General features: G+C 38.4%; 1 protein-coding gene across 1 annotated transcript in view; it reads right to left on the reverse strand.

The window, feature by feature from the left end:
* The window catches only part of LOC115898648 (E3 ubiquitin-protein ligase UHRF2-like), a 56,071-nt gene extending 42,520 nt beyond the window's left edge, over positions 1-13,551 (reverse strand). Inside the window, exon 1 of the mRNA XM_030933670.1 lies at positions 13,131-13,551. Coding sequence (XP_030789530.1) covers positions 13,131-13,548 — 418 coding nt within the window. The 5' untranslated portion in view covers positions 13,549-13,551. The remainder of the gene's footprint in view (positions 1-13,130) is intronic.
* Positions 13,552-14,433: the final 882 nt, after the last annotated feature.

Genomic DNA, 14,433 nt, shown 5'->3' on the forward strand with positions numbered 1-14,433 from the left:
ATATTATACCTATAGCCGTGTAACAAATAATTCCAAAAGTTAGTGCTTTCAAACAGAAAGCCTTCATCACCTCAAAATTTCTGTGGGTCAGAAATCTGAGTATAGTTTAGCTGTATCTTCTGGCTCTGGCTCTCACAAGGCTGCAATCAAGGTGTCACTGCTGCTGCAGTCATTTTAAAGCCTGACTTTGGTAGATCCATTTCTAAGTTCAAGAGGTTGTTGACAGGGTTCAATACCTTGCAGAATGTTGGCCAGGGCTTTCTCGGTTTTTTTTCACATGGGCTTCTCTACAAGACAGTTTGCAACATGGCAACTGGTTCCCTTCAGAGTGAGTCAGCAAGAGGACAAAATAATGCTAGCAAGACAGAAGTTACAGTCTTCTATAGCCAAAAATGTCATTCTCATATCATCAAGATGAACTTATGTTTACTCTTAAGAAGTCAACGAAGCAAGTACAATGGCTTAGAAAGATTTCCAACTGAAAAAGCTCAAATCAAAAGTGTTATTGAGCTGAAGACTATAAACTATAAACTTCAGTTTTCTCAAATATTTCTTTATATGGAAGAGCAGCATTCTGCTGCTTTCCTGAAGAAGTCTTCCCTGACCTGTGAAGATTCTGTCCTTCCTTATTAAACCCCTGCATTTTTGCTCCAGAGTGCTTGCAACCATGGCAATCCACCAAGCCTATGAATCATACCTAGGGTTACCACATAAAATATGGACTCTGGTTAAATTGGAATTCCAGATAAATACTTTTTAAAGGGTGTGTCCCAAATATTGCATGAGATATATATTTTAAAGTATTCATTGTTTTTCTGAATGTCAACTTTAAGCATCCAATATTTTTACTTTCTAATCTGGCCACCCTGTCCCTCTAGATCTCTCCTGCTGAAGCCCCTGGACCTCCCACGCTCTCGCTCTTTGATTCCCCTGGGACTTTTCACCTTTCCACCTCGCAAGCCTGAAGGAAAGAGGAGACTGGGGTAGTCCAGGCTCCAGCTGCCAGAGGCTAGACAGGGCTATGGAATTGCTGCTGGCATCCACAATTAGCCCCGGGAGCACATTTTCCCATAGAAACAATAATCTTAATGGCGGCTGGCTTTCTAGTGCTATGGGCCCTATAGTCCAGCCATATTCTTGGTTAAATAGGCCTTTGTGGACTGGCCTGGGAACCTTCTCACCATTTGTAACATTGTTTCCATGGGAAAAATGCTTCTCAAGTTCCAAACAACTGACTTACAAACAAACTTTTGGAACAAAACGCTTTGCTAAATTGGAGAAGGCCCGTAGACTCTCCCAGAGTCATTCAAAGGCTGGTGACTTCACTCCAAGATGTTAGCAAAGTTTGGGCCTGCTTAGCATACCAAAGGGAGGCCACTGGGTTTGCTAAAGAAACTTTAATAAGCAAACAGACAAGATTGACAGATCCATAATAGACAAGCTGACTCTGTCTTTGATTGGCGACATAGACGAGCATTTACACTGAATGATTTCCCTTAATCAAACACATGCCTTATCTGGACAGGCAGGACACTTATCCGACTAAGTGGGTAGTTATTAAGGAGATGGCAGGTACTCTGTATCTAATTGTACATTTAGCACCCTTTCACATACACCAACGCGCCAGAGGAAAGACAAGCTTATTTTTTCCCTCTATTGTCTGATACTTTCAATGTTTCATTGGTTCGTTCACCTTGATGAAAACAGAGCAATTACGCAGCTTTCATCTGCTTCTTTGAAAGGCATATGGAAAATTCTGCTTTCAGGAAAAAATTATTAATTCCACAAAAGTACTTCAAGGCATTCTGAGATGTGGTCTCCCATATTGCTGAAATTACATGCAGTGCTGCAGCATTTGCATAACAAATGTGACAGAATGGTTACTTAAGAGACTAAAACAGGAGGACTAAAATGTACAGAGATACCTCATTTCTCATTAATTATTATTCGAAATGAAATGTAATGCCACTAGTTATAGTATGCCAGACGTAGAAGAAGGAAACATATCATCATGTATTTAAAAATCCTTACAGAGCATAATAATAATTAAGAAATTATGACACTACTGATCTTTTAGAAGCAATGTAGCCACCTGTTCATTCCTTTATTAATCACCAATTTTCTTCCTCTTTAACACTACACAGTAAAGATTATTAAAGGGAAGAATACAAAAATAGATGTAGGGAGAGATAATTTATATTATGTAGCAAAAGTATATTAAAATGTATCATTTTAATTAAGACTTTCACTAGTAGAGAAAGTCATATTTTTGTCTGGTTTATAGCAACATATAATTTGACTTAAAAGGATAACAATGCATATTAGTAATTGTTATTGTTGATATTATTAATTTGCTCTAAAATTAACTGTAAGTGATTCTTTTTTCTTCTTTGAGCAGCAAGCAATCCCTATCATAAAACTGTGTTTACTGGGTGGTTGAGAGAGATGCATTCAGTCAGGGCTGTAAATAGGAGGACGGTAGTGAGTTTCTCAGGGGCAATGATGGGGTAGGGTGCTGCCTGTGCAGGAAAGCTTGGTCCATATGTCCCAATCAGCTGAGTTTCTGCCTTAAAACTGGTGCGTGATTCTCACAGCTACTGGGCAGACATTGATGCCACAGGGGGCAGCAACAAATGCCCGTTTAAAGATGCTGGAAAGGAAAGTGGAAGTTAGAGTCACAAATCGCTATTCAAGTTCTAAACGGGCAATTTTTTTTTAATCATGTAACCCTGAGCCAGTCAGATTCAATTACTTTTTATTTCTGCAAAATCTTTCCAGGCTTCATTAAAAATATCCCAAAGGTCTTGATTGTTATTTTTAAAACTATGAATTTAGAAACTGCTTGTTAAAAAAATAAAGCAATGAACATAATCATTTATTCTGGTAATAATTATCATATAAATATTAAATTGTTTTATTGGTTGAATTGTGAGAACTCCAGCTATCACTGCTTATTCACAAACTTGATTTTTGATTTTATTTTTAAAGTTAACATAAAGTAAAATTGACTTTTGGGGGTGTATAGTCCTATGAACTGTCACACGTGTAAATTTGTGTAACTACCAACACAATAAAGATATAGAATAAATCCATCACCCCATAAAACTTCCCCCTGCTATTCCTTTATAACGACAACTCTCCCACCCCTTTATAGGGGCACTCTCTCCCACTCCTCCTTGGCAACCAGTGATATGTTCTCTATCACTATAATTTTGTCTTTTCAAAAACGTCACAAATTTTTCTCAATAAAGCCCATCCTTTAACCTACATTTTGTGACTGAAGTTTACCCTGAAGGGCTATGTATGACAGCGGATCACCCTGATGAGATGCATCTTGCATGCCAGTTGGGGCACCAGAGAGAACCACCTACCACAACAGTCACCTAATTCACCTCCCTGCACCCGCATTGATTCTCTTTCAATTTCTTATTCACACTGCAGCTAGTGTGGGTCTTTCTAAACAAACCTGTCGAGTTGCCTACTTTCCCCCACCAACCCAATTTAAGACATTTCAATGGCTTCCCATTGGTCTTAAAATAGAGCAAAATCATACACATAGCTTAATATGACAGCATGATCTGGCCTCTACCCTTCTCTCCAGCCTTATCTTCCACTCTTCTTTCCTCTCTGATCTCCAGCCAAACAATATTTTCTCAGTCACTTATAATAAACATGCTCCCTCCTGCTGGTAGGCACATCCTCTTCCATCTAGCTGGAATGCTTTATCCTTTGCCTCTCCTATTCTTCATTATGAATCAAATGTTACTTCCTCAGTGAGGGCTTTTCTCAACTCCTAGTCACATTCCCAGAGCATCAGGAAATCTAGGAAACAATTACTTGTCTGTCATTTGTATGAGTTTACACTTATTTGTATGAGTACGTGGTTAGAGTCTGTTTTCCTCACTAGACTATAAGATTCATGTCTCTTTTTGGTCACAAGAAGCCTAGTTTATAATGCCTGTAATAAGGTGGGTGTTCAATAGTAGTTTAACATACTATTTTAAGTATAACATAGAAAAAGCTAAGCCTCAAAGACCACATATTGTATGATTCTGCTTATATGAAACGTCCAGAAAAGACAAATCTAAAACTAAATAAAGTAGATTAGTGATTGCCTAGGGCTGAAGGAAGGAATGGTGATTAAATGTAAACTGGCATGAAGAATTTTACAGAGGTAATGAAAATGTTCTAGAACTGTACAACTCGGTAAATTTATGAAAAAATAATTACATTATAAATTTAAATTCCTGTTTATAGTTGGGTCTTATAGCTTTTCAAGTTTATTCTGACAATCTCTATCTTTTAATATGTATGTTTAAACCATTTGTATTTAATGTAATGGCTGATAGGTTTGGATTTGAATTCATCATTTGTTATTTGTTTTCTTTATTTTTCATCCATTTGTTTTCACTCTTCCATCTTCTTTAGGTTTATTTGAACATAAGATATGCATGTCAATTTATCTACTGTGTTTTTGATTACACATCTGTGACTCTTTCAATTTGTTGCTCTAGTAATTACAATATACATGTTTAACTTTTTATAGTCTACTTAGAACTAATCAATTGCTACTTCAAAGGAATATAGAGCTCTCATCATCATATTGGTCCTTTTACCCTACCCCATTTTATATTATATTAATAGTTGAGTTCTGTATTACACCTTTGCACATTAAACCCCAATCGGTGTTATAAGTTTTGATTTTTTTTTTTTTTTTTTTTTTTTTTTTTTTTTAGATTTAGTTTCACTCTGTTGCCCAGGCTGGAGTGCAGTGGCATGATCACAACTGACTGCCACCTCGAACTCCTGAGCTCAAGTGATCATCCCACCTCAGCCTTCCGAATAGTTGGGACTGCAGAAACACACCATCATGCCCAGGGAAATTTTTAATTTTGTAGAGACAGCGTCTCACTATGTTACCCAGGCTCGACTTGAACTCTTAGGCTCAAGTGATCCTCCCAAATCAGCCTCCCAAAGTGCTGGGATTATGGGTGTGAGCCACTGTTCTCAGCAACTCTTGATTTCAACTCTTGAATATATTTTAAGAATCAACATAAGCATAGTCTAATTATCATTTATGTTGTACTTCTTTCATTATTCCGGGTGTTTCATATTTCCTTCTGGTATCATATCCCTCTCAGAGTAAAGAACTTTGAGCAAATCTTTACAGCAGTTATACTGGCAATTCTCTTACTTTTCCTTCATTTGAGAATATCTATTTTTCCTTTGTTTTTCCTGAAGTATATTTCCACCTAGAATTCTGGAATGGCAGCTCTTTTCTTTTAGAATTAAAAAAAATGTTTTGTACTTTCATTCTAGCCTAAATGGTTTCTGATGAGTGTCAAGCATTTCCTGAGCAGCAACATTGTAGCAACTGTTATGTTGGCTTCTTACAGTTCCATAGATTCAGCTAGTAAGGAGACAGCAAGTACAAATGGAGTTAGACAGTTGTACTCACACTGATAGCATAAGCAAGATCAGCATGGTGTCAACTATCTGCATCCCTGTTCCCACAGGATGACACTGAAGTCAGTGGACCAGATGATTAACAATATAAGCAGAGGATTGCTCTGTCATGGAACAGCCAACTTTAGACTTTAGTTAAAGGGGAGGAGGCAAGGTGAGTAGCCCTACACTTCACCAGATCCAGGGAGGTAGGATGAGGACCTTGCTCACGGCAGCCTCTCAAAAACTAGGGAGGCAAGTGAGAAACTTGCGATAGCTCCTAATATGCTGCCTATCAAACCATGTTTCAGAAAGATCGCAGGATTAGGTGAAGGTATGGTTTAGCCTTGCCTGTGGAACCTATGTGGAAATGTGCAAGATGGCCAGCGTGCCATGGTAGAGCTGTTCCACTGTGATAAGAAATCCACAGACAGGCAAGTCATTGCTTTCTTATAACTCATGTATTATATTTGTCTGGCTGCAATTGATAATTATTTCTTTATTTTTAGTTTTCAGCAGTTTTAATATGATATGCTTGGGCCTGGATTTTTTTAGACTTAACTTGTTTAGATTTCACTAAGCTTCCTGGATCTGTAGGTTTGTGTCTTTTATCAAACGTGGGCATTTTTCAGCCATTATTTCTTCAAATTTTACCTGCATCACATTCGTTATGCTCTATTTGTGGGACTCCTATAACTTCAACCCCTCTTATCAGAAAAGTAGATTTCCCTTTTGAAACCACCTTTGAAAAGTCTATGACAGTGAGAGAAATCCAACATGGCTAGCTCCTTCTTGGTTCTAGCCTCACAGGCTGGCAGTCTTCACTCATTCCTGGGCATTGGCCAAGCTAACTATGCAAGGAATTTAGTTTATGGTTTAACTTGGAAGAAAGGATTATAATAGTCCCTTCCTAAAACTAATCCCCTCTATGTTTGGGGGCTGAAACAATCTTCATAAAACTAATGAAAGACCACAAGATTAGATTATGGGAAAGACCTAAATTCTGCTAAAATATAGGCATATTTTCTATAGTTTCTTACTGCTCAAGAGTCAATATGGTCAGGCATTATAAGATTTTTGACTTCCTTCCTCAATTGCTTCTATATATAACATCACTATTGTAGAACCTCAGATTGGTCTTTTGAGATTTTTTTTTTTTTCAGACTTTTGCATTCTGGCAACTGACTTACCCCACCCAGACACAAGACTCAACTAGTCCTATGGCCTCTACCCAGAGGTGGACTCATTGCATGAAGACCGTTTTCCACACCCCATGACTGCATCTCCAACCAATCAACAGCACCCATTCCCTAGCCCCTTGCCTACCAAACTATCCTTGAAAAACCCTAACCTCTGAACTCTCATAGAGACTTATTTGAGTGACAACACCAGGATTGCCTCTTGGTGGCCTTGTGTTAATTAAACTCTTTCTTGAGCAGGAGTTTCTACTCTTATATCAGATAAAAGTCTTTAAAACAATAAAAATTAAAGACAATGAAGGGCATCACATAATGATAAAGGGTAAACAAGGATAAAGATAAACAAGAAGACATAAGTGTCTTAATTATATATGCACCTAGCATTAGAGCACCCAGATTCATAAAACAAGTTCTTCTTGGCCTATGAAAAGACATAGACAACCATGCAATGATAGTGAGAGCCTTCAACATCTCCACTGAAAGCTTTAGACAGATCATCAAGGCAGAAAACTAATAAAGAAGCTCCAGACTTAAACTCAACACTTGACCAATTGGACCTAATAGACAGCTACAGAACACTCCACCCAAAAACCACAGCACATACTTCTGATCTGCACATGGAACATATGCTAGATCAACCACGTGCCCAGTCATGAAGCAAGTCTCAATAAATTCAAAAACATTGGCATTGTACCAAACACACTCTCAGAATACAGTGCAAATGGAGAAAAAGGATATTAGAGTTTGAAAGAAAAAAGCAGCCATTGCAATCCTAGTCTCTGACAAAACAGACTTTAAACCAACAAAGATAAAAAAATACAAAGAAGGGTATTACATAATGGTAAAGGGAACAATTCAACAAGAATAGCTAACTATTCTGAAAATATATGCACCCAATACAGGAGCACCCAGATTCATAAAACAAGTTCTTAGAGATCTACACAGAGACTTAGACTCCCACATAATAATAGTGGGAGACTTTAACACCCCACTGTCAGTATTAGACAAATCAATGAGACAGAAAATTAACAAGGATATTCAGACTTGAACTCAACCCTGGATCAAGTGGACCCAGTAGACGACTACAGAACTCTCTACCCCAAATCAACACAATATACATTCTTCTCAGTGCCACATGGCACTTACTCTAAAATCGACCACATAATTGGAATCAAAACACACCTTAGCAAATGCAAAAGAACTGAAATCATAACAAACATTCTCTCAGACCGTAGTGCAATCAAATTAGAATTCAGGATTAAGAAACTCACTCAAAACCATACAATTTCATGGAAATTGAACAACCTGCTCTTGATTGACTCCTGGGTAAATACCGAAGTTAAGGCAGAAATCAATAAGTTCTTTAAAGCCAATGAGAACAAAGAGACAACATACCAGAATTTCTGGGATGCAGCTAAAGCAGTGTTAAGAGGGAAACTGATAGCACTAAATGCCCACATCAGAAAGCTAGAAAAAGCTCAACATCACAGTTAAAATAGCTAGAGAGGCAAGACCAAACTAATCCAAAAGCTAGAAGAAGACAAGAAATACCTAAGGTCAGGGAAGTATTGAAGGACACAGATACATGAAAAACCCTCCAAAAAATCAACAAATCCAGGAGTTGGCTTTTTGAAAAAAATAACAAAATACATAGACCACTAGCTAGACTACTAAAGAAGAAGAGAGAGAAGAATCAAATAGACCCAATAAAAAATGATTAAGGGGATATAACCATTGATCCCACAGAAATACAAACTACCATCAGAGAATACTATAAACACCTGTACACAAATAAACTACGAAATCTAAAAGAAATGGATAAATCCCTGGACACATACACCCTCCCAAGACTAAACCAGGAAGAAGTCAAATCCTTGAATAGACCAATAACATGCTCTGAAATTGAGGCAGTAATTAATAGCCTACCAACCAAAAAAGGCCCAGAACCAGATGGGTTCAGAGCTGAATTCTACCAGAAATACAAAGAGCACCTGGTACCATTACTTCTGAAACTATTCCAAACAATAGAAAAAGAGGGACTCTTCCCTAACTCATTTTTTTTAAGACACATTTTTATTTCAGAGATGTTAAAATACAAAAAAAAAAAAAAAAAAAAAAAAAAAACAAACAAACAAACAAAAAAAACTATTCTCTCAGAATCTATGAAATACCGTACTGAAAATCTACTATAACTAGTGCCTAGAACAGGGCCTGGCACACAACAGCAAACAAAAACAAAGCATTAACATTCCAGTGGTGTGACAGGCAGAACAATGGGCCCCAAAGAGGTTCATGTCCTAATTCCAGGAACCTATAAATATGTTACCTCATATGGCAAAAAGGACTTTGCACATTAAAAACCTTGAAATGGGAAGATTATCCATGCAGACCCAATATAATCACAGGGGAAGGGGAGGCAGAGGAGAGAATATGAAGGGGATGCATCCACAAAAAGAATTGTAAAAGAGATGCAACACTGTTGGCTTTGAAGGTGGAGAGAACAGGTAATAAGCAAAGGCATGTGGGAGGCCTCTGAAATATGGAAAAGGCAAGAAAATGGGTTCTCCCTTAGAGTCCACAAAAATGAATATATCCCTACTGACAATGATTTTTGCCTACTGAAATCCAAATCCATTTAAGATTGCTAACCTCCAAACTGTACTATGATTTATTGTTTAAGATACTATGTTTGTGGTAATTTGTTGTAGCAGCAATAGGAAACTATACATGTGGGGTCATAAATAAAATAAAGAATTCAGAAAAACTCAGAGTAAGGGAGAATTTAAATAGCTTATGTCTGGTATGTATGTGATTTTAAAAAGGGTGAGCAAGAAAGGTCACTCTGAAGATACTTTTGAGCAGAGAACTGAAATAAGAGACAGAGTAAGCCAAATCATTATCTGCATAGGGGAGAACATCAAGTACAAAGGCCCCAAGGCAGGAGCATGTTTGCGTGACCGAGCAACACACCGAGGCCAGCATGGCCGAAGCACAGTGACCTGTGACTTATAACTTGATATGCATATTAAGTATGTATCCTGTAAGAAAGGCTTAGTAAGTATATCACTATAGAAATTTCTTAAGTATGAAAAAAATTTAGTAAATAAACTCCATAAAAATGACACCAAACCTAAAATGTATCTGTAGATTTTTCTTTTTTTTTTCCGAGACGGAGTCTCGCTCAGTCGCCCAGGCTGGAGTGCCGTGGCGTGATCTCCCCTCACTGCAAGCTCCAACTCCTGGGTTCACGCCATTCTCTTGCCTCAGCCTCCCGAGTAGCTGGGACCACAGGTGCCCGCCACCACGCCTGGCTAATTTTTCTTTTGTATTTTTAGTAGAGACGGGGTTTCACCTGTTAGCCAGGATGATTTTGATCTCCTGACCTCGTGATCCTCCCGCCTCGGCCTCCCAAAGTGCTGGGATTATAGGAGTGAGCCAACACACCCAGCCCTTTTCTCTTTTTTTTTTTTGAGACGGAGTCTCACTCTGTTGTCCAGGCTGGAGTACAGTGGTGTGATCTCTGCTCACTACAACCTTTTCCTGGGTTAAAGCGATTATCCTGCCTCAGCCTCCCAAGGACTTGGAATTACAGGGGTGCACCAGCATTCCCAGCTAACTTTTTTTGTATTTTTAGTAGAGATGGCATTTTATCAAGTTGCCTAGACTGGTCTAGAACTCCTGACCTCAGGTGATCTGCCCGCCTTGGCCTCCCAAAGCGCTGGGATTACAGGCGCGAGCCACAGCACCTGGCCCTAATTTTTATATTTTTAGTAGAGATGGGGTTTCACCCTGTTGGCCAGGCTGGTCTTGAACTCCTGACCTCAACTGATCCACCCGCCTCGGCCTCCCAAAGTGCTAGGATTATAGGCGCAAGCCACCATGCTTGGCCTTTATCTGTAGTTTCAGTAAGGTAAATTAATTTTCTTGCTATAGGATTCAAATACTACTTTACTTATGAATATCTAAATCAGCATAAGTTCACATGGTACTAAATATTGTATTACAATAGTAAGTGAATAAATTATTTTTTAAAATGTTTTTGAATTCCAAACTTGTTTTCAATTTTTTTCAAAGCTAAAATAAACAGAAAATGACAACATGAAAATAGAATTTGATGACTAGAATTAGTTCAAGCATATGCACTTTTTGGCACTCACAAATTAAAAACAGAAACAAGCATGAACTTTAACTCCAAGTTCCCTTATCAAATATCCAAGGCAGATTAAAAATCACATCCTCTGTTTGCTTCTTCCTTTGCACCTTCAACACAATAGAGAGGATCAAAGCTGAAGATTAGTTCTTTGTAAGTCTAACAAAACTGATAGACCTCTGGTGAGAATGGTCAAGAAGTCACAAACTAAATTTGGAAATAAAAAACATCATAACAGATTAACACATTAAAAAGATGTAGTTACCGAACAAATTTATGATAATAGATTTTAAAATTTAGATGCAATGGATAAATTCCTAGAAAATTAAATTCTAGTTCCAGAAATAGAAAACATGAATAGTCCTCTGATCATTACAGAAACCGAATCAACCATAAAAGAACCATCCCACAAAGAAAACTCAACCCCAGATGACTTTATTGAGAAGTTCTACCAAACATTCAAGACAAGGACACAAAACTCTACCATAAGAAAAAGAAGATTCCAAATTATTTCGTGAAACTAGTATAAATCTGCGAAGGACAGTGAGATAGGAAAATAAACATGCAAATTTCACGCACTAATACAATGCAAAAACCCTACACAAAACACCGTCAAACCAAATCTAGGAGAGCATATCCACAAAATACCTATATCAAACATTATAGTTATGGATGAAATTTTGTATGTTTTCTCTTGGAAAGCAGGGGAAAAAGATGCCTGTTATCACTACTTCTTCTCAACAATGTAATTCAGGCCCAAATGGTAAATAAGGACAAGAGGAAGAAATCAAAAGTAAAGAAAAAGACAAAAATCTCAGAATTCACAGATGATTATAATTGTAAACATTTTGAAACAATCTACATGTAAATTAAAATTAGTAAATCTAATAAAGCTACTGAATCCAAGATCAAAGGATACTTGTATTCCTATATACCAGAAAGAGAAAAGATGACTGGAAAATTCAAATGGAAGTACACAGAGCTAAGAACATACAAAACCTACTTGAAGAACAAGGAAGGATCATGTGCTCTGTTGTATTATGGAAGCGTAGAAGTGATATAAGGATACACAAAAAACATACCCATGGTACAGAATAGACAAGTCAGAAGCATTCATCAAATATAAGATTCTTGATATGATAGAGGTGATACTGAAGATCAATGGGAGGGAAATTGGCTTTTCAATAAACAGTGCTAGGAAAAATGTTTACTCGTATGTATTGAGTTAAATTAGACCCTTACCTCACACTGTACACAAAAATCTACTCCAAGTCAATTAAAGATCTAAAGAAAGGCAAAACCACAAATCTTTTAGAAGGTAATAAAAGAGTATCTTTAAGAAAGACACAGAAAGTACAAGCATAAAGAAAAAAACTTTCTTGAACTCTGATAACCTCAACTGCATTAAAATTAAGAAAACTACTATTCAAACATCATAAGGAGAAAAAGACAAGCCACAGAATTAGAAAAGGTATTTCTGCCACATATAACTGAAATGGCCTAGTCTCCATAATTAGAACTCCTAAAAATGAATAACTTTATTTAATTAACAAAAAAAGTCAGCAAATTGGAACAGGTCCTCACAAAAGATATATCCAATTTGTCAATAAAAATACGAAAAGGCTCTCAACCCCATTAGGAGTTAGAGAATTGCAAATCAAAGCCAAAATGAGATACTATTACATACCCACCTGATTAGTGGAAACTGAAGTCTGAAAAAACTAAGCATGGATGAGAAAACAGAACAGGAACTCTCATACTGTTGCAGAACTGTAATCTGGTACAGACACTTGGTTCTACCTACTCAAGTTGAAGATGCAGATTCTACAACCTAGTAATTTTAATCCTAGGCATGATACACTCTACAGAAACTAATGCACACAAGTGCCAGGATATAGGTATAGGTACAAGAACATCAATGATGGCAGCATTGTTTCTAACAGCCCCAAAATGCCTATCAACAGCAGAATGCATTTGTTCTTTCAACCTGTTATCCATTCCTACCAGTGAGGATAAAAGATTTCTAATCATTAAAAAAAAAAAAAAAAAAAAAAAAAAAAAAAAAAAAAAAAAAAAAAAAAAAAAATTCTCTGGATGCGGTGGCTCACACCTGTAATCCCAGCACTTTGGGAGACCGGGGCAAGCAGATTGCCTGAGCTCAGGAGTTCAAAACCAGCCTGGTTTTGAACAAAAAATGAAATGGGCATGGTGGGGTGCACCTGTAGTCCCAGCTACTCCGGTGGCTGAGGCAGAAGAACTGCTTGAATCCAGGAGGTGGAGGTTGCAGCGAGGCAGGATCGTGCTACTGCTATCCAGCCTGTGCGACAGAGCGAGACCCCGTTCATCATACTGGATATGGTAAATAACGTCTTCATCAGCAGCAACAGAGTCTGAATTAGACGTAGAGGGTACACTGTCCAATTTATTTGTGTTCTCTTTGGATTTATGCTTTATATTTCCATTAGTCCTTTTACAAGAACTGCCATTCTTCAGTGGAGTTTTGCCACGTGACTGTCCATCAGAAGTTCTAGTAACACTATGTATGTGTGCTTCAAACCAAGCACCAAGGCCGACATCTCTGGCATCCACCAATTCATTTACCTGCTTGCCCCGGTAAAAGAGGCGCTGGCATTCTGGTCGCACGTCGAACAGCGCCCACACCCGCTCGCGCAGCTCCTCAATCGTGGCTTTGCGAGACACGTCCTCAATGGTGCACGTCTTGGAGCCATCAATGGTGCGAACCTGGATCCACATCTTGGCGCCTAGAGAGGAGCCGGTCCCCTTTGTCTCCCCCTGCGCTCGGGGCACCGCGACCCGCCCGGCCAGCGCCGCTTCCCCTGCGGCTCGGGCCCTCCGCGGCAGGCGGGCGAGCGCACGCACTGGACCTACCGGACGCCGGGCCCGACAGGCGGCGGCGACTCTCAGTCCGCGCAGCCGACTTGAGAAGAGACGACCGGAACCACTCTGAGGCGCTGCTGCAGACACCGCCTCAAAAAGAGGAAGAGGCCATGTCTGCGCCGGGCAGAGTGTTTACTTATCCCCTAACTCATTTTATGAGGCCAACACCATCCTGATACTAAAACCTGGCAGAACACAACAAAGAAAGAAATTTTCAGGCAATACTATTCAAGACATAGGCATGGACAAAAATTTTATGATGAAATCACCAAAAGCAATTGCAACAAAAGCCAAAATTGACAAATGGGATCTAATTAAACTAAAGAGCTTCTGGGCACAGCAAAAGAAACTATCATCAGAGTGAACAGGCAACCTACAGAATGGGAGAAAATTTTTAGTCTGATATCCAGAATTTACAAGGAACTTAAATATGTTTACCAGAAAAAAAACAAACAACCCCATCAAAAAGTGGGCAAATGATATGAAGAGTCACTCCTCAAAAGAAGGCATTTACATGACCAACAAACATACGAAAAAAAGTTCAACGTCACTGATGATCATAGAAATGCAAATCAAAACCACAATGAGATACCATCTCACAGCAGTCAGAATGGCGATTATTAAGAAGTTAGGAAACAATAGATGGCTGGTAAGGCTACAGAGAAGTAGGAAAGTTTTTACACTGTTGGTGGGAATGTAAATTAGTTCAACCATTGTGGAAGACAGTATGGCAATTCCTTA

This window comes from Rhinopithecus roxellana, chromosome 7 (genome assembly GCF_007565055.1).
Source record: "Rhinopithecus roxellana isolate Shanxi Qingling chromosome 7, ASM756505v1, whole genome shotgun sequence".
Classification (NCBI taxonomy): Eukaryota; Metazoa; Chordata; class Mammalia; order Primates; family Cercopithecidae; genus Rhinopithecus; species Rhinopithecus roxellana.